Here is a 27240-nt window from a genome sequence, read left to right on the forward strand (position 1 = left end):
ATGTTGAATTGAGAAATGGTATTAAGGAATTTCGGGAAAACCGGGAATTTTTCCAGTTCAAAAAACAACTTTGATTTTTGTGTTGATTAAGAGGAATGTTTTGACGGTGGGACGGTTGAAGTGGGTTGAAAAATGTGGAAGTAGTAGTCGCCAGAAAAAAGAGTGGAAATAGGGCTTTGAAAAAAAAGGAATTCTGAAAAATCCTGGAATTTTTTGGAACTTAGAAAAATAGTCGTTTGAATTTCCAGGATGGTGGAATGTGTTGAAGGTGGAATGGTATGAATCGGTTGAAAAATGTGGAAATGGTGAAAGTTTGAAAAATGGCCAATTCATTTTAAATGGAGAAAAATAAAAATACAATTATGGGAAATCATGGATTTTTTTGTGGGGGGAATTGTTGAAGTAGAGCCAAACAGGCTGAATATTTTGAAGTTGGAACAGTTTGAATCAGATGAAAAATGTGGGAGTTGTGGAACTTAGAAGAATGTCCCAATTATTTCAATGGGAATTTCCAAAACTTTTGGGAATTTCCGGAAAAGTAGGAATTTTTTTGAAAATGGTAAAAACAAAAACTTGAATGGTCTGAATGAGTTGAAATGGTTGGTGTTGACATTTTTCAAATCGGTCGAGAAATGTTGAAGTAGTAACATGTTAAATTGAGAAATGGTATTACGAAATTTCGGGAAAACCGGGAATTTTTCCAGTTCAAAGAACAACTTTGTTTTTTGTGTTGATTAAGAGGAATGTTTTGACGGTGGGACGGTTGAAATGGGTTGAAAAATGTGGAAGGAGTAGTCACCAGAAAAAAGAGTGGAAATAGGGCTTTGGAAAACCAGGAATTCTGGAAAATCCTGGAATTTTTTGGAACTTGAAAAAATGGTCGTTTGAATTTCCTGGATGGTGGAATGTGTTGAATGTGGAATGGTATGAATCGGTTGAAAAATGTGGAAATGGTGAAAGTTTGAAAAATGGCCAATTCATTTTAAATGGAGAAAAATAAAAATAGAATTATGGGAAATCATGGTTTTTTTGTGGGGGGAATTGTTGAAGTAGAGCCAAACAGGCTGAATATTTTGAAGTTGGAACAGTTTGAATCAGATGAAAAATGTGGGAGTTGTGGAACTTTGAAGAATGTCCCAATTATTTCAATGGAAATTTCCAAAACTTTTGGGAATTTCCGGAAAAGTAGGAATTTTTTTGAAAATGGTAGAAAAAACCTTGTATGGTCTGAATGAGTTGAAATGGTTGGTGTTTACATTTTTCAAATCGGTCGAGAAATGTTGAAGTAGTAACATGTTAAATTGAGAAATGGTATTACGGAATTTCGGGAAAACCGGGAATTTTTCCAGTTCAAAAAAACAACTTTGTTTTTTGTCCTGATTAAGGGGAATGTTTTGACGGTGGGACGGTTGAAAAATGTGGAAGGAGTAGACGCCAGAAAAAAGAATAGAAATAGGGGTTTGGAAAACCAGGAACTCTGGAAAATCCTGGAATTTTTTTGAATTTGGAAAAATGGTAGTTTGAATTTCCAGGATGGTGGAATGTGTTGAAGGTGGAATGGTATGAATCGGTTGAAAAATGTGGAAATGGTGAAAGTTTGAAAAATGGCCAATTCATTTTAAATGGAGAAAAATAAAAATACAATTATGGGAAATCATGGATTTTTTGTGGGGGGAATTCTTGAAGTAGAGCCAAACAGGCTGAATATTTTGAAGTTGGAACAGTTAGAATCAGATGAAAAATGTGGGAGTTGTGGAACTTTGAAGAATGTCCCAATTATTTCAATGGAAATTTCCAAAACTTTTGGGAATTTCCGGAAAAGTAGGAATTTTTTTGAAAATGGTAAAAAAAAACTTGTATGGTCTGAATGAGTTGAAATGATTGATCTTTAAATTTTTCAAAACGGTCGAGAAATGTTGAAGTAGTAACATGTTGAATTGAGAAATGGTATTAAGGAATTTCGGGAAAACTGGGAATTTTTCCAGTTCAAAAAACAACTTTGTTTTTTGTGTTGATTAAGAGGAATGTTTTGACAGTGGAACGGTTGAAGTGGGTTGAAAAATGTGGAAGGAGTAGTCGCCAGAAAAAAGGGTGGAAATAGGGCTTTGAAAAAAAAGAATTCTGAAAAATCCTGGAATTTTTTGGAACTTAGAAAAATAGTCGTTTGAATTTCCAGGATGGTGAAATGTGTTGAAGGTGGAATGGTATGAATCGGTTGAAAAATGTGGAAATGGTGAAAGTTTGAAAAATGGCCAATTCATTTTAAATGGGGAAAATTTTAAAAAAGGAATTATGGGAAATCCTGGATTTTTTTTTTAGAACTGTTGAAGTAGAACACAAAATTCCCAAACAGGCTAAATATTTTGAAGTTGGAACAATTTGAATCAGATGAAAAATGTGGGAGTTGTGGAACTTTGAAGAATGTCCCATTGATTTCAATGGGAAATTCCAAAACATTTGGGAATTTCTGGAAAATTAGGATTTTTTTTGAAAATGGTGAAAAAAACAAAAACTTGAATGGTCTGAATGAGTTGAAATGGTTGGTGTTTACATTTTTCAAATCGGTTGAGAAATGTTGAAGTAGTAACATGTTGAATTGAGAAATGGTATTACGGAATTTCGGGAAAACCGGGAATTTTTCCAGTTCAAAAAACAACTTTGTTTTTTGTCCTGATTAAGAGGAATGTTTTGATGGTGCGACGGTTGAAGTGGGTTGAAAAATGTGGAAGGAGTAGTTGCCAGAAAAAAGAGTGGAAATAGGGCTTTGAAAAACCAGGAATTCTGGAAAATCCTGGAATTTTTTGGAACTTGGAAAAATGGTAGTTTGAATTTCCAGGATGGTGGAATGTGTTGAAGGTGGAATGGTATGAATCGGTTGAAAAATGTGGAAATGGTGAAAGTTTGAAAAATGGCCAATTTATTTTAAATGGAGAAAAATAAAAATAGAATTATGGGAAATCATGGATTTTTTGGAGGGGGAATTGTTGAAGTTGAGCCAAACAGGCTGAATATTTTGAAGTTCGAACAGTTTGAATCAGATGAAAAATGTGGGAGTTGTGGAACTTTGAAGAATGTCCCAATTATTTCAATGGAAATTTCCAAAACTTTTGGGAATTTCCGGAAAAGTAGGAATTTTTTTGAAAATGGTAAAAAACAACTTGTATGATCTGAATGAGTTGAAATGGTTGGTGTTTACATTTTTCAAAACGGTCGAGAAATGTTGAAGTAGTAACATGTTAAATTGAGAAATGGTATTAAGGAATTTCAGGAAAACCGGGAATTTTTCCAGTTCAAAAAACAACTTTGTTTTTTGTCCTGATTAAGAGGAATGTTTTGACGGTGGGACGGTTGAAGTGGGTTTAAAAAATGTGGAAGGAGTAGTCACCAGAAAAAAGGGTGGAAATAGGGCTTTTGAAAATAAGGAATTCTGGAAAATCCTGGAATTTTTTGGAACTTGGAAAAATGGTAGTTTGAATTTCCAGAATGGTTGAATGTGTCGAAGGTGGAATGGTAGGAATCGGTTGAAAAATGTGGAAATGGTAAAAGTTTGAAAAATGGCCAATTCATTTTAAATGGAGAAAAATTAAAATAGAATTATGGGAAATCATGGATTTTTTGTGGGGGGAATTGTTGAAGTAGAGCCAAACAGGCTGAATATTTTGAAGTCGGAACAGTTTGAATCAGATGAAAAATGTGGGAGTTGTGGAACTTTGAAGAATGTCCCAATTATTTCAATGGGAATTTCCAAAACTTTTGGGAATTTCCGGAAAAGCAGGAATTTTTTTGAAAAAGATAAAAAAAACAAAAAAACTTGAATGGTCTGAATGAGTTGAAATGGTTGGTGTTGACATTTTTCAAATCGGTCGAGAAATGTTGAAGTAGTAACATGTTAAATTGAGAAATGGTATTACGAAATTTCGGGAAAACCGGGAATTTTCTCCAGTTCAAAAAACGACTTTGTTTTTTGTGTTGATTAAGAGGAATGTTTTGACGGTGGAACGGCTGAAGTGGGTTGAAAAATGTGGAAGGAGTAGTCGCCAGAAAAAAGAGTGGAAATAGGACTTTGGAAAACAAGGAATTCTGGAAAATCCTGGAATGTTTTTAAACTTGGAAAAATGGTCGTTTGAATTTCCAGAATGGTGGATTGTGTTGAAGGTGGAATAGTATGAATCGGTTGAAAAATGTGGAAATGGTGAAAGTTTGAAAAATGGCCAATTCATTTTAAATGGAGAAAAATAAAAATAGAATTATGGGAAATCATGGATTTTTTGTGGGGGGAATTGTTGAAGTAGAGCCAAACAGGCTGAATATTTTGAAGTCCGAACAGTTCAAATCAGATGAAAAATGTGGGAGTTGTGGAACTTTGAAGAATGTTCCATTCATTTCAATGGGAAATTCCAAAACATTTGGGAATTTCTGGAAAAGTAGGAATTTTTTAGAAAATGGTAAAAAAAGACTTGTATGGTCTGAATGAGTTGAAATGGTTGGTGTTTACATTTTTTCAAAACGGTCGAGAAATGTTGAAGTAGTAACATGTTAAATTGAGAAATGGTATTACGGAATTTCGGGAAAACCGGGAATTTTTCCAGTTCAAAAAACAACTATGCTTTTTGTGTTGATTAAGAGGAATGTTTTGACGGTGGGACGGTTGAAGTGGGTTGAAAAATGTGGAAGGAGTAGTCGCCAGAAAAAAGGGTGGAAATAGGGCTTTTGAAAATAAGGAATTCTGGAAAATCCTGGAATTTTTTTGAACTTGGAAAAATGCTAGTTTGAATTTCCAGGATAGTGGAATGTGTTGAAGGTGGAATGGTATGAATCGGTTGAAAAATGTGGAAATTGTGAAAGTTTGAAAAATGGCCAATTCATTTTAAATGGAGAAAAATAAAAATAGAATTATGGGAAATCATGGATTTTTTGGAGGGGGAATTGTTGAAGTAGAGCCAAACAGGCTGAATATTCTGAAGTTGGAACAGTTTGAATCAGATGAAAAATGTGGGAGTTGTGGAACTTTGAAGAATGTCCCAGTTATTTCAATGGAAATTTCCAAAACTTTTGGGAATTTCCGGAAAAGTAGGAATTTTTTGAAAATGGTAAAAAAAAACTTGTATGGTCTGAATGAGTTGAAATGGTTGGTGTTTACATATTTCAAATCGGTTGAGAAATGTTGAAGTAGTAACATGTTGAATTGAGAAATGGTATTACGGAATTTCGGGAAAACCGGGAATTTTTCCAGTTCAAAAAACAACTTTTTTTTTGTGTTGATTAAGGGGAATGTTTTGACCGTGGAACGGTAGGAATGGGTTGAAAAATGTGGAAGGAGTAGTCGCCAGAAAAAAGGGTGGAAATAGGGCTTTTGAAAATAAGGAATTCTGGAAAATCCTGGAATTTTTTTGAACTTAGAAAAATGGTAGTTTGAATTTCCAGGATGGTGGAATGTGTTGAAGGTGGAATGGTATGAATCGGTTGAAAAATGTGGAAATGGTGAAAGTTTGGAAAATGGCCAATTCATTTTAAATGGAGAAAAATAAAAATAGAATTATGGGAAATCATGGATTTTTTGTGGGGGGAATTGTTGAAGTAGAGCCAAACAGGCTGAATATTTTGAAGTCCAAACAGTTTGAATCAGATGAAAAATGTGGGGGTTGTGGAACTTTGAAGAATGTCCCAATTATTTCAATGGGAATTTCCAAAACTTTTGGGAATTTCCGGAAAAGCAGGAATTTTTTTGAAAAAGATAAAAAAAACAAAAAAACTTGAATGGTCTGAATGAGTTGAAATGGTTGGTGTTGACATTTTTCAAATCGGTCGAGAAATGTTGAAGTAGTAACATGTTAAATTGAGAAATGGTATTACGAAATTTCGGGAAAACCGGGAATTTTCTCCAGTTCAAAAAACGACTTTGTTTTTTGTGTTGATTAAGAGGAATGTTTTGACGGTGGAACGGCTGAAGTGGGTTGAAAAATGTGGAAGGAGTAGTCGCCAGAAAAAAGAGTGGAAATAGGGCTTTGGAAAACAAGGAATTCTGGAAAATCCTGGAATGTTTTTAAACTTGGAAAAATGGTCGTTTGAATCTCCAGAATGGTGGATTGTGTTGAAGGTGGAATGGTATGAATCGGTTGAAAAATGTGGAAATGGTGAAAGTTTGAAAAATGGCCAATTCATTTTAAATGGAGAAAAATAAAAATAGAATTATGGGAAATCATGGATTTTTTGTGGGGGGGAATTGTTGAAGTAGAGCCAAACAGGCTGAATATTTTGAAGTTGGAACAGTTTGAATCAGATGAAAAATGTGGGAGTTGTGGAACTTTGAAGAATGTCCCATTGATTTCAATGGGAAATTCCAAAACATTTGGGAATTTCTGGAAAATTAGGAATTTTTTTGAAAATGGTGAAAAAAAACAAAAACTTGAATGGTCTGAATGAGATGAAATGGTTGGTGTTTACATTTTTCAAATCGGTTGAGAAATGTTGAAGTAGTAACATGTTAAATTGAGAAATGGTATTACGGAATTTCGGGAAAACCGGGAATTTTTCCAGTTCAAAAAACAACTTTGTTTTTTGTGTTGATTAAGGGGAATGTTTTGACGGTGGAACGGTTGGAATGGGTCGAAAAATGTGGAAGGAGTAGTCGCCAGAAAAAAGAGTGGAAATAGGGCTTTGGAAAACAAGGAATTCTGGAAAATCCTGGAATCTTTTGGAACTTGGAAAAATAGTAGTTTGAATTTCCAGAATGGTGGAATGTGTTGAAGGTGGAATGGTATGAATCGGTTGAAAAATGTGGAAATGGTGAAAGTTTGAAAAATGGCCAATTCATTTTAAATGGGGACAATTTAAAAAAAGGAATTATGGGAAATCCTGGATTTTTTTTTTAGAACTGTTGAAGTAGAACACAAAATTCCCAAACAGGCTGAATATTTTGAAGTTGGAACAGTTTGAATCAGATGAAAAATGTGGGAGTTGTGGAACTTTGAAGAATGTTCCATTTATTTCAATGGGAAATTCCAAAACATTTGGGAATTTCCGGAAAAGCAGGAATTTTTTGAAAATGGTAAATAAAATAAAAACTTGAATGGTCTGAATGAGTTGGTGTTTACATTTACATGGTTGGTGTTTACATTTTTCAAATCGGTCGAGTAATGTTGAAGTAGTAACATGTTAAATTGAGAAATGGTATTACAGAATTTCGGGAAAACCGAGAATTTTTCCAGTTCAAAAAACAACTTTGTTTTTTGTCCTGATTAAGAGGAATGTTTTGACGGTGGGACGGTTGAAATGGGTTGAAAAATGTGGAAGGAGTCGTCGCCAGAAAAAAGAGTGGAAATAGGGCTTTGGAAAACCAGGAATTCTGGAAAATCCTGGAATTTTTTGGAACTTGGAAAAATGGTAGCTTGAATTTCCAGAATGGTGGAATGTGTTGAAGGTGGAATGGTATGAATCGGTTGAAAAATGGCCAATTCATTTTAAATGGAGAAAAATAAAAATAGAATTATGGGAAATCATGGATTTTTTGTGGGGGGAATTGTTGAAGTAGAGCCAAACAGGCTGAATATTTTGAAGTTGGAACAGTTTGAATCAGATGAAAAATGTGGGAGTTGTGGAACTTTGAAGAATGTCCCAGTTATTTCAATGGGAATTTCCAAAACTTTTGGGAATTTCCGGAAAAGTAGGAATTTTTTAGAAAATGGTAAAAAAAGACTTGTATGGTCTGAATGAGTTGAAATGGTTGGTGTTTACATTTTTCAAAACGGCCGAGTAATGTTGAAGTAGTAACATGTTGAATTGAGAAATGGTATTACGGAATTTCGGGAAAACCGGGAATTTTTCCAGTTCAGAAAACAACTTTGTTTTTTGTATTGATTAAGAGGAATGTTTTGACGGTGGGACGGTTGAAGTGGGTTGAAAAATGTGGAAGGAGTAGTCGCCAGAAAAAAGAGTGGAAATAGGGCTTTGGAAAAAAAGGAATTCTGGAAAATCCTGGAATTTTTTGGAACTTGGAAAAATGGTAGTTTGAATTTCCAGAATGGTGGAATGTGTTGAAGGTGGAATGGTAGGAATCGGTTGAAAAATGTGGAAATGGTGAAAGTTTGAAAAATGGCCAATTCATTTTAAAAGGAGAAAAATAAAAATAGAATTATGGGAAATCATGGATTTTTTTGGGGGGGGAATTGTTGAAGTAGAGCCAAACAGGCTGAATATTTTGAAGTTGGAACAGTTTGAATCAGATGAAAAATGTGGAAGTTGTGGAACTTAGAAGAATGTCCCAATTATTTCAATGGGAATTTCCAAAACTTTTGGGAATTTCCGGAAAAGTAGGAATTTTTTTGAAAATGGTAAAAAAACAAAAACGTGTATGGTCTGAATGAGTTGAAATGGTTGGTCTTTAAATGTTTCAAAACGGTTGAGAAATCTTGAAGTAGTAACATGTTAAATTGAGAAATGGTATTTCGGGAATACCGGGGAATTTTTCCAGTTCAAAAAACATTTTTGTTTTTTGTCCTGATTAAGAGGAATGTTTTGACGGTGGGACGGTTGAAATGGGTTGAAAAATGTGGAAGGAGTAGTCGCCAGAAAAAAGAGTGGAAATAGGGGTTTGGAAAACCAGGAATTCTGGAAAATCCTGGAATTTTTTTTAACTTGGAAAAATGGTCGTTTGAATTTCCAGAATGGTGGAATGTGTTGAATGTGGAATGGTATGAATCGGTTGAAAAATTTGGAAATGGTGAAAGTTTGAAACATGGCCAATTCATTTTAAATGGAGAAAAATAAAAATAGAATTATGTGAAATCATGGATTTTTTTGTGGGGGGAATTGTTGAAGTAGAGCCAAACAGGCTGAATATTTTGAAGTTCGAACAGTTTGAATCAGATGAAAAATGTGGGAGTTGTGGAACTTTGAAGAATGTCCCAATTATTTCAATGGGAATTTCCAAAACTTTTGGGAATTTCCGGAAAAGTAGGAATTTTTTTGAAAATGGTAAAAAAAAAACCTTGTATGGTCTGAATGAGTTGAAATGGTTGGTGTTTACATTTTTCAAATCGGTCGAGAAATGTTGAAGTAGTAACATGTTAAATTGAGAAATGGTATTACGAAATTTCGGGAAAACCGGGAATTTTTCCAGTTCAAAAAACAACTTTGTTTTTTGTGTTGATTAAGAGGAATGTTTTGACGGTGGGACGGTTGAAATGGGTTGAAAAATGTGGAAGGAGTAGTCACGAGAAAAAAGAGTGGAAATAGGGCTTTGGAAAACCAGGAATTCTGGAAAATCTTGGAATTTGTTTTTACTTGGAAAAATGGTAGTTTGAATTTCCAGGATGGTGGAATGTGTTGAAGGTGGAATGGTATGAATCGGTTGAAAAATGTGGAAATGGTGAAAGTTTGAAAAATGCCCAATTCATTTTAAATGGAGAAAAATAAAAATAGAATTATGGGAAATCATGGATTTTTTGTGGGGGGAATTGTTGAAGTAGAGCCAAACAGGCTGAATATTTTGAAGTTAGAACAGTTTGAATCAGATGAAAAATGTGGGAGTTGTGGAACTTTGAAGAATGTCCCAATTATTTCAATGGGAATTTCCAAAACTTTTGGGAAATTCCGGAAAAGCAGGAATTTTTTTGAAAATGGTAAAAAAAACAAAAAAACTTGAATGGTCTGAATGAGTTGAAATGGTTGGTGTTGACATTTTTCAAATCGGTCGAGAAATGTTGAAGTAGTAACATGTTGAATTGAGAAATGGTATTAAGGAATTTCGGGAAAACCGGGAATTTTTCCAGTTCAAAAAACGACTCTGTTTTTTGTCCTGATTAAGAGGAATGTTTTGACGGTGGAACGGTTGAAGTGGGTTGAAAAATGTGGAAGGAGTAGTCGCCAGAAAAAAAGGTGGAAATAGGGCTTTGAGAAAAAAAAAGGAATTCTGAAAAATCCTGGAATTTTTTGGAACTTAGAAAAATAGTCGTTTGAATTTCCAGAATGGTGAAATGTGTTGAAGGTGGAATGGTATGAATCGGTTGAAAAATGTGGAAATGGTGAAAGTTTGAAAAATGGCCTATTCATTTTAAATGGAGAAAAATAAAAATAGAATTTTGGGAAATCATGGATTTTTTGTGGGGGGAATAGTTGAAGTAGAGCCAATCAGGCTGAATATTTTGAAGTTCGAACAGTTTGAATCAGATGAAAAATGTGGGAGTTGTGGAACTTTGAAGAATGTCCCAATTATTTCAATGGAAATTTCCAAAACTTTTGGGAATTTCCGGAAAAGTAGGAATTTTTTTGAAAATGGTAAAAAAAACTAAAAAACTTGTATGGTCTGAATGAGTTGAAATGGTTGGTGTTTACATTTTTTAAAACGGCCGAGAAATGTTGAAGTAGTAACATGTTAAATTGAGAAATGGTATTACGGAATTTCGGGAAAACCGGGAATTTTTCCAGTTCAAAAAAACAACTTTGTTTTTTGTCCTGATTAAGAGGAATGTTTTGACGGTGGGACGGTTGAAGTGGGTTGAAAAATGTGGAAGGAGTAGTCGCCAGAAAAAAGAGTGAAAATAGGACTTTGGAAAACCAGGAATTCTGGAAAATCCTGGAATTTTTTGGAACTTAGAAAAATAATCGTTTGAATTTCCAGGATGGTGGAATGTGTTGAAGGTGGAATGGTATGAATCGGTTGAAAAATGTGGAAATGGTGAAAGTTTGAAAAATGGCCAATTCATTTTAAATGGAGAAAAATAAAAATAGAATTATGGGAAATCATGGATTTTTTGTGGGGGGAATTGTTGAAGTAGAGCCAAACAGGCTGAATATTTTGAAGTTGGAACAGTTTGAATCAGATGAAAAATGTGGAAGTTGTGGAACTTTGAAGAATGTCCCAATTATTTCAATGGGAATTTCCAAAACCTTTGGGAATTTCCGGAAAAGTAGGAATTTTTTGAAAATGGTGAAAAAAACTTGTATGGTCTGAATGAGTTGAAATGGTTGGTGTTTACATATTTCAAATCGGTTGAGAAATGTTGAAGTAGTAAAATGTTAAATTGAGAAATGGTATTACAGAATTTCGGGAAAACCGAGAATTTTTCCAGTTCAAAAAAACAACTTTGTTTTTTGTCCTGATTAAGAGGAATGTTTTGACGGTGGGACGGTTGAAATGGGTTGAAAAATGTGGAAGGAGTCGTCGCCAGAAAAAAGAGTGGAAATAGGGCTTTGGAAAACCAGGAATTCTGGAAAATCCTGGAATTTTTTGGAACTTGGAAAAATTGTAGTTTGAATTTCCAGGATGGTGGAATGTGTTGAAGGTGGAATGGTATGAATCGGTTGAAAAATGTGGAAATGGTGAAAGTTTGAAAAATGGCCAATTCATTTTAAATGGGGAAAAATAAAAATAGAATCATGGGAAATCATGGATTTTTTGTGGGGGGAATTGTTGAAGTAGAGCCAAACAGGCTGAATATTTTGAAGTTCGAACAGTTTGAATCAGATGAAAAATGTGGGAGTTGTGGAACTTTGAAGAATGTCCCATTCATTTCAATGGGAAATTCCAAAACTTTTGGGAATTTCCGGAAAAGTAGGAATTTTTTTGAAAATGGTAAAAACAAAAACTTGAATGGTCTGAATGAGTTGAAATGGTTGGTGTTGACATTTTTCAAAACGGTCGAGAAATGTTGAAGTAGTAACATGTTAAATTGAGAAATGGTATTACGGAATTTCGAGAAAACCGGGAATTTTTCCAGTTCAAAAAACAACTTTGTTTTTTATCCTGATTAAGGGGAATGTTTTGACGGTGGGACGGTTGAAATGGGTTGAAAAATGTGGAAGGAGTAGTCGCCAGAAAAAAGATTGGAAATAGGGGTTTGGAAAACCAGGAATTCTGGAAAATCCTGGAATTTTTTGGAACTTGGAAAAATGGTAGTTTGAATTTCCAGGATGGTGGAATGTGTTGAAGGTGGAATGGTATGAATCGGTTGAAAAATGTGGAAATGGTGAAAGTTTGAAAAATGGCCAATTCATTTTAAATGGAGAAAAATAAAAATAGAATTATGGGAAATCATGGATTTTTTGTGGGGGGAATTGTGGAAGTAGAGCCAAACAGGCTGAATATTTTGAAGTCCGAACAGTTTGAATCAGATGAAAAATGTGGGAGTTGTGGAACTTTGAAGAATGTCCCAATTATTTCAATGGAAATTTCCAAAACTTTTGGGAATTTCCGGAAAAGCAGGAATTTTTTTGAAAAAGATAAAAAAAACAAAAAAACTTGAATGGTCTGAATGAGTTGAAATGGTTGGTGTTGACATTTTTCAAATCGGTCGAGAAATGTTGAAGTAGTAACATGTTGAATTGAGAAATGGTGTTACGTAATTTCGGGAAAACCGGGAATTTTTCCAGTTCAAAAAAACATTTTTTTTTTTGTCCTGACTAAGAGGAATGTTTTGACGGTGGAACGGTTGAAGTGGGTTGAAAAATGTGGAAGGAGTAGTCGCCAGAAAAAAGAGTGGAAATAGGGCTTTGGAAAACCAGGAATTCTGGAAAATCCTGGAATTTTTTTGAACTTGGAAAAATGGTCGTTTGAATTTCCAGAATGGTGGATTGTGTTGAAGGTGGAATAGTATGAATCGGTTGAAAAATGTGGAAATGGTGAAAGTTTGAAAAATGGCCAATTCATTTTAAATGGAGAAAAATAAAAATAGAATTATGGGAAATCATGGATTTTTTGTGGGGGGAATTGTTGAAGTAGAGCCAAACAGGCTGAATATTTTGAAGTTGGAACAGTTTGAATCAGATGGAAAATGTGGGAGTTGTGGAACTTTGAAGAATGTCCCAATTATTTCAATGGGAATTTCCAAAACTTTTGAGAATTTCCGGAAAAGTAGGAATTTTTTTGAAAATGGTCAAAAAAACAACTTGTATGGTCTGAATGAGTTGAAATGGTTGGTGTTTAAATTTTTCAAAACGGTCGAGAAATGTTGAAGTAGTTACATGTTAAATTGAGAAATGGTATTACGGAATTTCGGGAAAACCGGGAAATTTTTCCAGTTCAAAAAACAACTTTGTTTTTTGTCCTGATTAAGAGGAATGTTTTGACGGTGGGACGGTTGAAGTGGGTTGAAAAATGTGGAAGGAGTAGTCGCCAGAAAAAAGGGTGGAAATAGGGCTTTGAAAAAAAAGGAATTCTGAAAAATCCTGGAATTTTTTGGAACTTAGAAAAATAGTCGTTTGAATTTCCTGGATGGTGAAATGTGTTGAAGGTGGAATGGTATGAATCGGTTGAAAAATGTGGAAATGGTGAAAGTTTGAAAAATGGCCAATTCATTTTAAATGGAGAAAAATAAAAATACAATTATGGGAAATCATGGATTTTTTTGTGGGGGGAATTGTTGAAGTAGAGCCAAACAGGCTGAATATTTTGAAGTTGGAACAGTTTGAATCAGATGAAAAATGTGGGAGTTGTGGAACTTTGAAGAATGTCCCAATTATTTCAATGGGAATTTCCAAAACTTTTGGGAATTTCCGGAAAAGTAGGAATTTTTTTGAAAATGGTAAAAACAAAAACTTGAATGGTCTGAATGAGTTGAAATGGTTGGTGTTGACATTTTTCAAAACGGTCGAGAAATGTTGAAGTAGTAACATGTTAAATTGAGAAATGGTATTACAGAATTTCGGGCAAACCGGGAATTTTTCCAGTTCAAAAAACAACTTTGTTTTTTGTCCTGATTAAGAGGAATGTTTTGACGGTGGGACGGTTGAAATGGGTTGAAAAATATAGAAGGAGTAGTCACGAGAAAATAGTGTGGAAATAGGGCTTTGGAAAACCAGGAATTCTGGAAAATCCTGGAATTTTTTTTGAACTTGGAAATATGGTCGTTTGAATTTCCAGAATGGTGGAATGTGTTGAAGGTGGAATGGTAGGAATCGGTTGAAAAATGTGGAAATGGTGAAAGTTTGAAAAATGGCCAATTCATTTTAAATGGGGAAAATTAAAAAAAAGGAATTATGGGAAATCCTGGATTTTTTTTTAGAATTGTTGAAGTAGAACACAAAATTCCCAAACAGGCTGAATATTTTGAAGTTGGAACAGTTTGAAGCAGATGAAAAATGTGGGAGTTGTGGGACTTTGAAGATTGTTCCATTGATTTCAATCGGAAATTCCAAAACATTTGGGAATTTCCGGAAATTTAGGAATTTTTTTGAAAATGGTAAAAAAAACAAAAAAAAACTTGAATGGTCAGAATGAGTTGAAATGGTTGGTGTTTAAATTTTTCAAAACGGTCGAGAAATGTTGAAGTAGTTACATGTTAAATTGAGAAATGGTATTACGGAATTTCGGGAAAACCGGGAAATTTTTCCAGTTCAAAAAACAACTTTGTTTTTTGTCCTGATTAAGAGGAATGTTTTGACGGTGGGACGGTTGAAGTGGGTTGAAAAATGTGGAAGGAGTAGTCGCCAGAAAAAAGAGTGGAAATAGGGCTTTGGAAAACCAGAAATTCTGAAAAATCCTGGAATTTTTTGGAACTTGGAAATATGGTCGTTTGAATTTCCAGAATGGTGGAATGTGTTGAAGGTGGAATGGTATGAATCGGTTGAAAAATGTGGAAATGGTGAAAGTTTCAAAAATAGCCAATTCATTTTAAATGGGGAAAATTTAAAAAAAGGAATTATGGGAAATCCTGGATTTTTTTTTAGAATTGTTGAAGTAGAACACAAAATTCCCAAACAGGCTGAATATTTTGAAGTTGGAACAGTTTGAATCAGATGAAAAATGTGGGAGTTGTGGAACTTTGAAGAATGTTCCATTGATTTCAATGGGAAATTCCAAAACATTTGGGAATTTCCGAAAAAGCAGGAATTTTTTGAAAATGGTAATTAAAAAAAAACTTGTATGGTTGGTGTTTACATTTTTCAAAACGGTCGAGAAATGTTGAAGTAGTAACATGTTGAATTGAGAAATGGTATTAAGGAGTTTCGGGAAAACCGGGAATTTTTCCAGTTCAAAAAAACAATTTTTTTTTTGTCCTGACTAAGAGGAATGTTTTGACGGTGGAACGGTTGAAGTGGGTTGAAAAATGTGGAAGGAGTAGTCACGATAAAAAAGTGTGGAAATAGGGCTTTGGAAAACCAGGAATTCTGGAAAATCCTTGAATTTTTTTTAACTTGGAAAAATTGTAGTTTGAATTTCCAGAATGGTTGAATGTGTTGAAGGTGGAATGGTATGAATCGGTTGAAAAATGTGGAAATGGTGAAAGTTTGAAAAATGGCCAATTCATTTTAAATGGGGAAAATTTTAAAAAAGGAATTATGGGAAATCCTGGATTTTTTGGGGGGGGGAATTGTTGAAGTAGAGCCAAACAGGCTGAATATTCTGAAGTTGGAACAGTTTGAATCAGATGAAAAATGTGGGAGTTGTAGAACTTTGAAGAATGTTCCATTCATTTCTATGGGAAATTCCAAAACATTTGGGAATTTCTGGAAAATTAGGAATTTTTTTGAAAATGGTGAAAAAAACTTGAATGGTCTGAATGAGTTGGAATGGTTGGTGTTCACATTTTTCAAAACGGTCGAGAAATGTTGAAGTAGTAACATGTTAAATTGAGAAATGGTATTACGGAATTTCGGGAAAACCGGGAATTTTTCCAGTTCAAAAAACAACTTTGTTTTTTGTCCTGATTAAGAGGAATGTTTTGACAGTGGGACGGTTGAAATGGGTTGAAAAATGTGGAAGGAGTAGTCACGAGAAAAAAGTGTGGAAATAGGGCTTTGGAAAACCAGGAATTCTGGAAAATCCTGGAATTTTTTTTAACTTGGAAAAATGGTAGTTTGAATTTCCAGGATGGTGGAATGTGTTGAAGGTGGAATGGTATGATTCGGTTGAAAAATGGCCAATTCATTTTAAATGGAGAAAAATAAAAATAGAATTATGGGAATTCCTGGATTTTTTGGGGGGGGAATTGTTGAAGTAGAGCCAAACAGGCTGAATATTTTGAAATTGGAACAGTTTGAATCAGATGAAAAATGTGGGGGTTGTGGAACTTTGAAGAATGTCCCAATTATTTCAATGGAAATTTCCGGAAAAGTAGTCCGTGATAAACAGTGGTGTGTCATGTTTTTTTGTTCAACTCCATGTGTTTGTAGCATGAAGCACAGAGTGCTCTGAAAAAGGCCGAGTTGCAGAAGAGCCATCGTAAGGACGAGTACGAAAAGGCCAAGGAGTCTTCCGGCCGGCTGAAGGAGGAGCCAATGGGAGGACCGGGAAGTGCGGTATGGCTCAAACGAGAGAAGCGACGCCGGCTGGAAGAGGAAGCCCTGCAAAAGGTATTACCTTGTTCTCTTGTTGGTTTCAGCATCCATGAATAAGGAGTTGTCCTTCCTCTGGCAGGATACTGAGGCGAGGCAGCTCTACGATGCGTGTTGTATTGACGTTAGGAAAAAGACGGTGGATCTGGCCAAGACCAAGAGTGACATCATTACCCAGCTCCGAAAGATGGTCTTCCAATGCGACCTCACCCTCAAAGCTGTACGTTTTCCTTTAACCTGTGGAAAGTGGAAAGTGATGTGATGGGAATGGCTCACCTGTTCTAGGTCACAGTCAACTGGTTCCAGCTCCAGCAGGCCCAGGTGGCGGCGCTCCCCGTCAACCACCAGAGTCTGTGTGACCACGCAAAACTGTACGAGCCCGGGCAGCGCTACGTCAAGTTTGTCCGAAGGATTTCAGCCAATGCGCTGGATTCATCGGGTGGAGGGTGAGACATTTAAACCATGACCATGTGCGTTTGTCCACCACCAGACCATACAAGTTTTTTTTTTTTTTGTTTTTTACCATTTTCAAAACAATTCCTGCTTTTACGGAAATTCCCAAATGTTTTGGAACATTCTTCAAAGTTCCACAACTCCCACATTTTTCATCTGATTCAAACTGTTCCAACTTCAAAATATTCAGCCTGTTTGGGAATTGTGTGTTCTACTTCAACAATTCCAAAAAAAAAAAAATCCAGGATTTCCCATAATTCCTTTTTTTATTTTCATTTTCCCCCATGTAAAATTAATTGGCCATTTTTCAAACTTTCACCATTTCCACATTTTTCAACCGATTCATACCATCCCACATTCAACACATTTCACCATCCTGGAAATTCAAACGACCATTTTTCCAAGTTCCAAAAAATTCCAGGATTTTTCAGAATTCCTTGTTTTCCAAAGCCCTATTTCCACCCTTTTTTCTGTCGACTACCCTTTCCACATTTCTCAACCCATTCCAACCGTTCCACCGTCAAAACATTCCTCTTAATCAACACAAAAAACAAAGTTGTTTTTTGAACTGGAAAAATTCCCGGTTTTCCCGAAATTCTGTAATACCATTTCTCAAATCAACATGTTACTACTTCAACATTTCTCAACCGATTTGAAAAATGTAAACACCAACCATTTCAACTCATTCAGACCATACAAGTTTTTTTGTTTTTTTTTACCATTTTCAAAAAAATTCCTGCTTTTCCGGAAATCCCCAAATGTTTTGGAATTTCCCATTGAAATCAATGGAACATTCTTCAACCGATTCATACCATTCCACCTTCAACACATTCCACCATCCTGGAAATTCAAACGACCATTCTTCCATGTTACAAAAAATTCCAGGATTTTCCAGAATTCCTGGTTTTCCAAAGCCCTATGTCCACCCTTTTTTCTCGTGACTCCACATTTTTCAACCCATTCCAACCGTTCCACCGTCAAAACATTCCCCTTAATCAGGACAAAAAACAAAGTTGTTTTTTTGAACTGGAAAAATGATCGGTTTTCCCGAAATTCCAGGAATTCCGTAATAATATTTCTCAATTCAACACGTTACTACTTCAACATTTCTCGACCGATTTGAAAAATGTCAACACCAACCATTTCAACTCATTCATTTTCGAAAATATTCCTGCTTTTCCCGAAATTCCCAAATGTTTTGGAAATTCCCATTGAAATGAATGGGACATTTTTCAAAGTTCCACAACTCCCACATTTTTTATCCGATTCAAACTGCTCCAACTTCAAAATATTCGGCCTGTTTGGGAAGTATGTGCTCTACTTCAACAATTCTAAAACAAAATCCTGGATTTCCCATAATTCCTACTTTTTTTTTTCATTTTCCCCATTTAAAATGAATCGTCAATTTTTCAAACGTCCACAATTCCCACATTCTTCAAACCATTCCACCTTCAACACATTTAACTCATCCTAGACATTCAAAGAACCATTTGTCCACGTTAACTAAATTTCCAGGAATTCCTGTTTTTTTTCCTCATCCTATTTCTAGCCTCTACCCCTTTTCCTTTTTTAATCCCATTTCAACTGTTCCACCGTCAAAACATTTTTCTTAGTCAGGACAGAAAACAATTTATTTCCTGAGTTTATAAACATCATATAAATAAAAAGAAAAAAAAGGGGGCAAAACCCACATTTTTTTAATGTTAGCCAACTTTTGCTTTTGTTCCGTTATTGTGCACTAGCCTCTTTATTTAGGTTAAAATAATTATTTGTAGCAGTCAATACCCCAACTTTATTACATCTTCTGATTTACAACAATACTAAGATGTTGTAAATGTAGTGAAATAAGATTTATAAAAATGTGTTATTGTGTTTACTTACTTTCAATTGTATTTGGTTGTTTTGTTCCGTTAATATTAGAGATCGACATTTTTTGTCATTAATAAGTGTAATCATCGTGCTTTTTTAAACAGCTCAACGCAAAAATGATATAAACACACTCTTAATGACAATTAGAAAAATACCTGAAGTATGTTGGTGTTTTGCCAGATTTTGTATTCCAGCTGTGGGAGCACTTGCACTCAGAGGAGAGGAGCTACACTTCCATGTTTATATTAGAGCTGCAGCTAACGATTATTTTGATAGTCGATTAGTCAACGATTATCTTAGCGACTAGTTGGATAATAAAGCTTAATTAATACAGTGTAAAAAATAATGTGTATGTGTTACTAGTCAGTAGAGCAAAAATAATAAATAGTAGATCATGTGACTTTAGGACAGCATTGATCTTAATCATTCAAATCATCTACAACAAAATCGTTACTTTACTTTATATTACTTTATTTAGTGATGTAAGAATTAAGCGTCCAAATTTGGGCTATAATATTTAATTGCAGCAAATCGCATTTGTTTCATAGTTAATTCAAAATTAAATGCAATTAATCACAGAGAGAGAATTTTTCATCATTAATAAGTGCACCCTAGACAGATAATGTTCAAGTTTTTAATATAATGACTGAACAATTAATTTGCTTAAATGAAATGTGTTTAAAATATTGTGCTTTTTTAAACAGCTCAACGCAAAATGGACATAAACACACTCTTAATGACAATTAGAAAAATACCTGAAGTATGTTGGTGTTTTGCCAGATGTTGTATTCCTGCTGTAGGAGCACTCGCACTCAGAGGAGAGGAGCTACACTTCCATGTTTATATTAGAGCTGCAACTAACGATTATTTTCATAGTCGATTAGTCAACGATTATCTTAACGACTAGTTGGATAATAAAGCTTAATACAGTGTAAAAATTATGTGTATGTGTTACTAGTCAGTAGAGCAAAAATAATAAATAGTAGATCATGTGACTTTAGGACAGCATTGATCTTATTCATTCAAATCATCTACAACAAAATCGTTACTTTACTTTATATTACTTTATTTAGTGATGTAAGAATTAAGCGTACAAATTTGGGCTAAAATATTTAATCGCAACAAATCACATTTTGTTCATAGTTAACTCAAAATGTATCGCAATTGATCACAGATAGAATTAATAAGTGTAAACATCGTGCTTTTTTAAACAGCTCAACGCAAAAAATGATATAAACACACTCTTAATGACAATTAGAAAAATACCTGAAGTATGTTGGTGTTTTGCCAGATTTTGTATTCCTGCTGTAGGAGCACTTGCACTCAGAGGAGAGGAGCTACGCTTCCATGTTCATAATAGAGCTGCAACTAACGAATATTTTGATAGTCAATTAGTCAACGATTATCTTAGCGACTAGTTGGATAATAAAGCTTAATTAATACAGTGTAAAAAAATAATGTGTATGTGTTACTAGTCAGGAGAGCAAAATAATCAATAGTAGATCATGTGATTTTAGGACAGCATTGATCTTAATCATTCAAATCATCTACAACAAAATTGTTACTTTACTTTATATTACTTTATTTAGTGATGTAAGAATTAAGCGTACAAATTTGGGCTAAAATATTTAATTGCAGCAAATCGCATTTGTTTCATAGTTAACTCCAAATTAATTGCAATTAATCACAGATATATATAATCTTTCATCATCAATATGTGTACCCTAAAAGGATAATTTTTAAGTTTTTAATATCATGACTGAACAAGTAGTTTGCTTTAATGAAATGTGTTTTAAATATTGTGCTTTTTTTTTTTAAAACAGCTCAACACACAAATGATATAAACACACTCTTTATGACATTTAGAAAAATATCTGAAGTATGTTGGAGTCTTGCCAGATGTTGTATTCCTGCTGTAGGAGCACTTGCAGTCAGAGGAGAGGAGCTACACTTCCATGTTTACAATAGAGCTGCAACTAACAATTATTTTGATAGTCGATTTGTCAGATAACGTACACATATTTAATGGCTCTAACTTTTCCATCGGCTTAAGTTATTTTAGGCATGTGCTTACGAACAACAAAGATGACTAATTCATTCATAAATATATTTATTTTTACTCTACTGTGCTGCGCATTCAGCTGTTACAAAAATTAAAATGACTAATAGAATGTAAATTTAAAAGAAAGGAAAGGCAGAGTGCTTAAAAAAAACAATTAACCTTGTTTTGTTGGCGGCAAATGTTATTGTCGACAAATGGTTGTAGCCCGACACTGCACATTTGGGAAATGTAGGTCTTGGTTGTTCATGGCATTGATTTGTCCTCGCCAGAATGTCTCTCACCAACCGCACGCCGATTGGCAGCCATTCATCCTCCACTAACCTGTCGCAAAGTTCCGTGACATCCGACCTGCTTGGTGTCGACGAGGTGGACGCATCCAACACGGGCCAACAGGCCAAGATGTGCAGCGACTCGGAAAGCGCAGGCGGGAGCAGCGAGTCCCGATCCATTGACTCACCCAGCGCTAGCCCAGGTAGGGACCTGCAGGCACATACATCTATGCCTTGCTTGGAAGGATTTCACCTCTCTAAATGAAATCAACACGCCAGAATCTTCTTCTAGGGTTCATTTGAAGGTTTTCTTTCACAAAGTAGAGGAAGCAGTGCTAGTACAAATAGTCTCACATCTTGACTGGCATGGTTTTCTTGTTGTTTCCAGGCTGGTTTTAAAGACTTTCCTAGCACTCAAACAGCACCATTAAGGAGTTTGAATGATCTTTTGAACATTGTTACTTTCATTCCATCATGCAACTCTCGTTAGTCATAACTGACTTGACTCTCCAGTTAATTCATCACTTGACTTTGTCTCCTCTCTCGTCTCCTTTGGTGTCCCTCAGGGCTTTTATTCTCAGACATATTCTCTTGTCATTGTACATCATTACATCATATTACATCCTCTTTAAGCTCATACAACTATATCACTACTGGATCACAACTAGATACAACTATACCACAACTAGATATAACTATACCACAACTAGATACAACTAGATCACAACTAGATACAACTATGTCACAACTAGATACAACTATGTCACAACTAGATACAACTATGTCACAACTAGATACAACTATACCACAAGTAGATACAACTATATCACAACTAGATACAACTATGTCACAACTAGATACAACTATACCACAACTAGATACAACTATGTCACAAGTAGATACAACTAGATCACAACTAGATACAACTATACCACAACTAGATACAACTATGTCACAAGTAGATACAACTAGATCACAACTAGATACAACTAGATACAACTATGTCACAACTAGATACAACTATGTCACAACTAGATACAACTATGTCACAACTAGATACAACTATACCACAAGTAGATACAACTATATCACAACTAGATACAACTATATCACAACTAGATACAACTAGATCACAACTAGATACAACTATACCACAACTAGATACAACTATGTCACAACTAGATACAACTAGATCACAACTAGATACAACTATACCACAACTAGATACAACTATACCACAACTAGATCACAACCAGATACAACTAGATCACAACTAGATACAACTAGATAGAACTAGATCACAACTAGATACAACTATATCACAACTAGATACAACTATATCACAACTAAATACAACTATATCACAACTAGATAGAACTATACCACAACTAGATACAAGTATATCACAACAAGATACAACTATATCACAACTAGATACAACTAGATCACAACTAGATACAACTATACCACAACTACATACAACTATGTCACAACTAGATACAATTATGTCACAACTAGATCACAACTAGATACAACTATGTCACAACTAGATACAACTATGTCACAACTAGATACAACTATACCACAACTAGATACAACTATATCACAACTAGATACAACTATATCACAACAAGATACAACTAGATCACAACCGGATACAACTATATCACAACTAGATACAACTATACCACAACTAGATACAACTATATCACAACTAGATACAACTAGATCACAACCAGATACAACTAGATCACAACTAGATACAACTATATCACAACTAGATCACAACTAGATACAACTATACCACCACTAGATACAACTATATCACAACTAGATACAACTAGATCACAACCGGATACAACTAGATCACAACTAGATACAACTAGATAGAACTAGATCACAACTAGATACAACTAGGTCACAACTAGATACAACTATATCACAACTAGATACAACTAGATCACAACTATATACAACTATACCACAACTAGATACAACTATATCACAACTAGATACAACTATATCACAACTAGATACAACTAGATCACAACTAGATACAACTATATCACAACTAGATACAACTAGATCACAACTATATACAACTATACCACAAGTAGATACAACTATATCACAACTAGATACAACTCTGTCACAAGTAGATACAACTAGATCACAACTAGATACAACTATACCACAACTAGATACAACTATGTCACAACTAGATACAACTATATCACAACTAGATACAACTATACCACAACTAGATACAACTCTGTCACAAGTAGATACAACTAGATCACAACTAGATACAACTATACCACAACTAGATACAACTATGTCACAACTAGATACAACTATATCACAACTAGATACAACTATACCACAACTAGATACAACTATACCACAACTAGATACAACTAGATCACAACTAGATACAACTATACCACAACTAGATATAACTAGATACAACTAGATCACAACTAGATCACAACTAGATACAACTATACCACAACTAGATACAACTATACCACAACTAGATATAACTACATACAACTAGATCACAACTAGATACAACTATATCACAACTAGATACAACTATACCACAACTAGATATAACTATACCACAACTAGATACAACTAGATCACAACTAGATACAACTATGTCACAACTAGATCTCAACTAGATACAACTATACCACAACTAGATACAACTATACCACAACTAGATACAACTATATCACAACTAGATATAACTAGATCACAACTATATACAACTATACCACAACTAGATACAACTATATCACAACTAGATACAACTATACCACAAGTAGATACAACTATATCACAACTAGATACAACTAGATCACAACCAGATACAACTAGATCACAACTAGATACAACTAGATCACATCTAGATAGAACTAGATCACAACTAGATACAACTAGATCACAACTAGATACAACTATATCACAACTACATACAACTATTTCTCAAATAGATACAACTATATCCAACCATATCACAACTATGTCACAACTAGATACAACTATGTCACAACTAGATACAACTTTATCACAACTAGATACAACTATGTCACAAATAGATACAACTATGTCACAACTAGATACAACTATGTCACAAATAGATACAACTATATCACAACTAGATCACAACTAGTTACAACAATATCACAACTAGATACAATTATATCACAACTAGATACAACTAGATCACAACTAGATACAACTAGATCACAACTAGATAGAACTAGATCACAACTAGATACAACTAGATCACAACTAGATACAACTAGATCACAACTAGATAGAACTATACCACAACTAGATACAACTATATCACAACAAGATACAACTATATCACAACTAGATACAACTAGATCACAACCAGATACAATATATATAACTACATCACAGCTATACCACAACTAGATACAACTATATCTCAACTAGATTTAACTATGTCACAACTAGATACAACTATACCACAACTAGATACAACTATATCACGACTAGATTCAACTATCTCACAACTAGATTTAACTATATCACAACTAGATACAACTATATCACAACTAGATTCAACTATCTCACAACTAGATTCAACTATATCACAACTAGATTTAACTATATCACAACTAGATACAACTATATCACAACTAGATACAACTAGATCACAACTATATACAACTAGATCACAACTAGATATAACTAGATCACAACTATATCACAACTAGATTAAACTATATCACAACTAGATTTAACTATGTCACAACTAGATACAACTATATCACAACTATATCACAACTAGATACAACTATATCACAACTAGATACAACTATATCACAACTAGATACAACTATATCACAACTAGATACAACTATATCACAACAAGATACAACTAGATCACAACTAGATATAACTAGATCACAGCTAGATATAACTAGATCACAACTATATCACAACTAGATTCAACTATATCACAACTAGATTTAACTATATCACAACTAGATACAACTATATCACAACTAGATACAACTAGATCACAACTAGATATAACTAGATCACAACTATATCACAACTAGATTCAACTATATAACAACTAGATTCAACTATCTCACAACTAGATTTAACTATATCACAACTAGATACAACTATATTACAACTAGATTCAACTATATCACAACTAGATTTAACTATATCACAACTAGATACAACTATATCACAACTAGATACAACTAGATCACAACTAAATACAACTAGATATAACTAGATCACAACTATATCACAACTAGATTCAACTATATCACAACTAGATTTAACTATGTCACAACTAGATACAACTATATCGCAACTATATCACAACTAGATACAACTATATCACAACTACATACAACTAGATCACAACAAGATACAACTATATCACAACTAGATACAACTAGATCACAACTAAATACAACTAGATATAACTAGATCACAACTATATCACAACTAGATTCAACTATATCACAACTAGATTTAACTGTCACAACTAGATACAACTATATCGCAACTATATCACAACTAGATACAACTATATCACAACTACATACAACTAGATCACAACAAGATACAACTAGATCACAACTAGATATAACTAGATCACAACTAGATATAACTAGATCACAACTATATCACAACTACATACAACTAGATCACAACAAGATACAACTACATCACAACTAGATACAACTAGATCACAACTAAATACAACTAGATATAACTAGATTACAACTATATCACAACTAGATTCAACTATATCACAACTAGATTTAACTGTCACAACTAGATACAACTATATCGCAACTATATCACAACTAGATACAACTATATCACAACTATATCACAACTATATCACAAGTAGATACAACTATATTACAGCTAGATACAACTATGTCACAACTAGATACAACTCCATCACAACTAGATACAACTATATCACAACTAGATACAACTATGTCACAACTAGATACAACTATATCACAACTAGATACAACTTTATCACAACTAGATACAACTTTTTCACAACTAGATACAACTATATCAAAACGAGATACAATTATGTCACAACAAGATACAACTAAATCACAACTAGATACAACTATATCACAACTACATACAACTATATCTCAAATAGATACAACTATATCCAACCATATCACAACTATATCACAACTAGATACAACTGTCACAACTAGATACAACTACGTCACAACTAGGTACAACTATATCACAACTAGATACAACTATGTCACAACTAGATACAACTATGTAAAAACTAGATACAACTTTATCACAACTAGATACAACTATGTCACAAATAGATACAACTATATCACAACTAGATCACAACTAGCTACAACAATATCACAACTAGATACAATTATATCACATCTAGATACAATTATATCACATCTAGATACAACTTTATCACAAATAGATATATCTGTCACAACTAGATGCAACTATCTAACAACTACATCACAACTATATCACAAGTAGATGCAACTATATTACAGCTAGATACAACTCTAGCACAACTAGATACAACTCCATCACAACTAGATACAACTCTAGCACAACTAGATACAACTATATCACAATTAGATACAACTATGTCACAATTAGATACAACTATGTCACAACTAGATACAACTATGTCACAACTAGATACAACTATATCACAACTAGATACAACTTTTTCACAACTAGATACAACTATAAAACAACTATATCACAACTAGATAATAATCCACTTTCCTTTGCAGTCACTCCAAAGCTTTGGAACAATCTCTCTCTGCTGATTGTGACGTCCACAACTTCAATGACTTTGAATATGTTTTCTATTTGGTTTTTAAACCACTGTTAGTTAATTTATTTCATGTATTGATTACTTTAAACTAAACAGAGATGATTTTTTGCGCTAGACTGTCTTTAGTTGTACGTTGGTTTTTCTGTGCATTCTAACTGGTGTGCAGCTCTTTGTGAAACTTTTACTCATTTTGACTTGTGCTAATCAAGTGGATTGGAATGGAACAGGATTAAAAAAGTAGAATACCCCCAAAATGACACCTTTTCGGATTTGGGAGGATCATAGGATTGGATCACTTTGGCTTTTGGAAGTCGTTGATCATTCCATGGAGGTGTGAATCACCTGCAGTCCCCTGTAGGGACATCACTTAAGACCCCGCCCTTGGGCTCTGGGGGCCTTAAATTCAGAGACCAAAGTGAATGGAGCCCACATTGGCCTGCAAAAAT

The 27240-nt window shown here is 34.2% G+C and overlaps 1 protein-coding gene across 3 annotated transcripts in view; it reads left to right on the forward strand.

The window, feature by feature from the left end:
- LOC133609884 (rho GTPase-activating protein 29-like) overlaps positions 1-27240 on the forward strand; it is a 251586-nt gene that overhangs the window by 200380 nt on the left and 23966 nt on the right. For all 3 annotated transcript variants that reach the window (XM_061965910.1, XM_072913447.1, XM_061965912.2), the window contains 4 exons: positions 16111-16290; positions 16355-16492; positions 16558-16718; positions 20926-21128. In XM_061965910.1, coding sequence (XP_061821894.1) covers positions 16111-16290; positions 16355-16492; positions 16558-16718; positions 20926-21128 — 682 coding nt within the window. The remainder of the gene's footprint in view (positions 1-16110; positions 16291-16354; positions 16493-16557; positions 16719-20925; positions 21129-27240) is intronic.

Source organism: Nerophis lumbriciformis, linkage group LG07, assembly GCF_033978685.3.
Source record: "Nerophis lumbriciformis linkage group LG07, RoL_Nlum_v2.1, whole genome shotgun sequence".
Lineage (NCBI taxonomy): Eukaryota > Metazoa > Chordata > Actinopteri > Syngnathiformes > Syngnathidae > Nerophis > Nerophis lumbriciformis.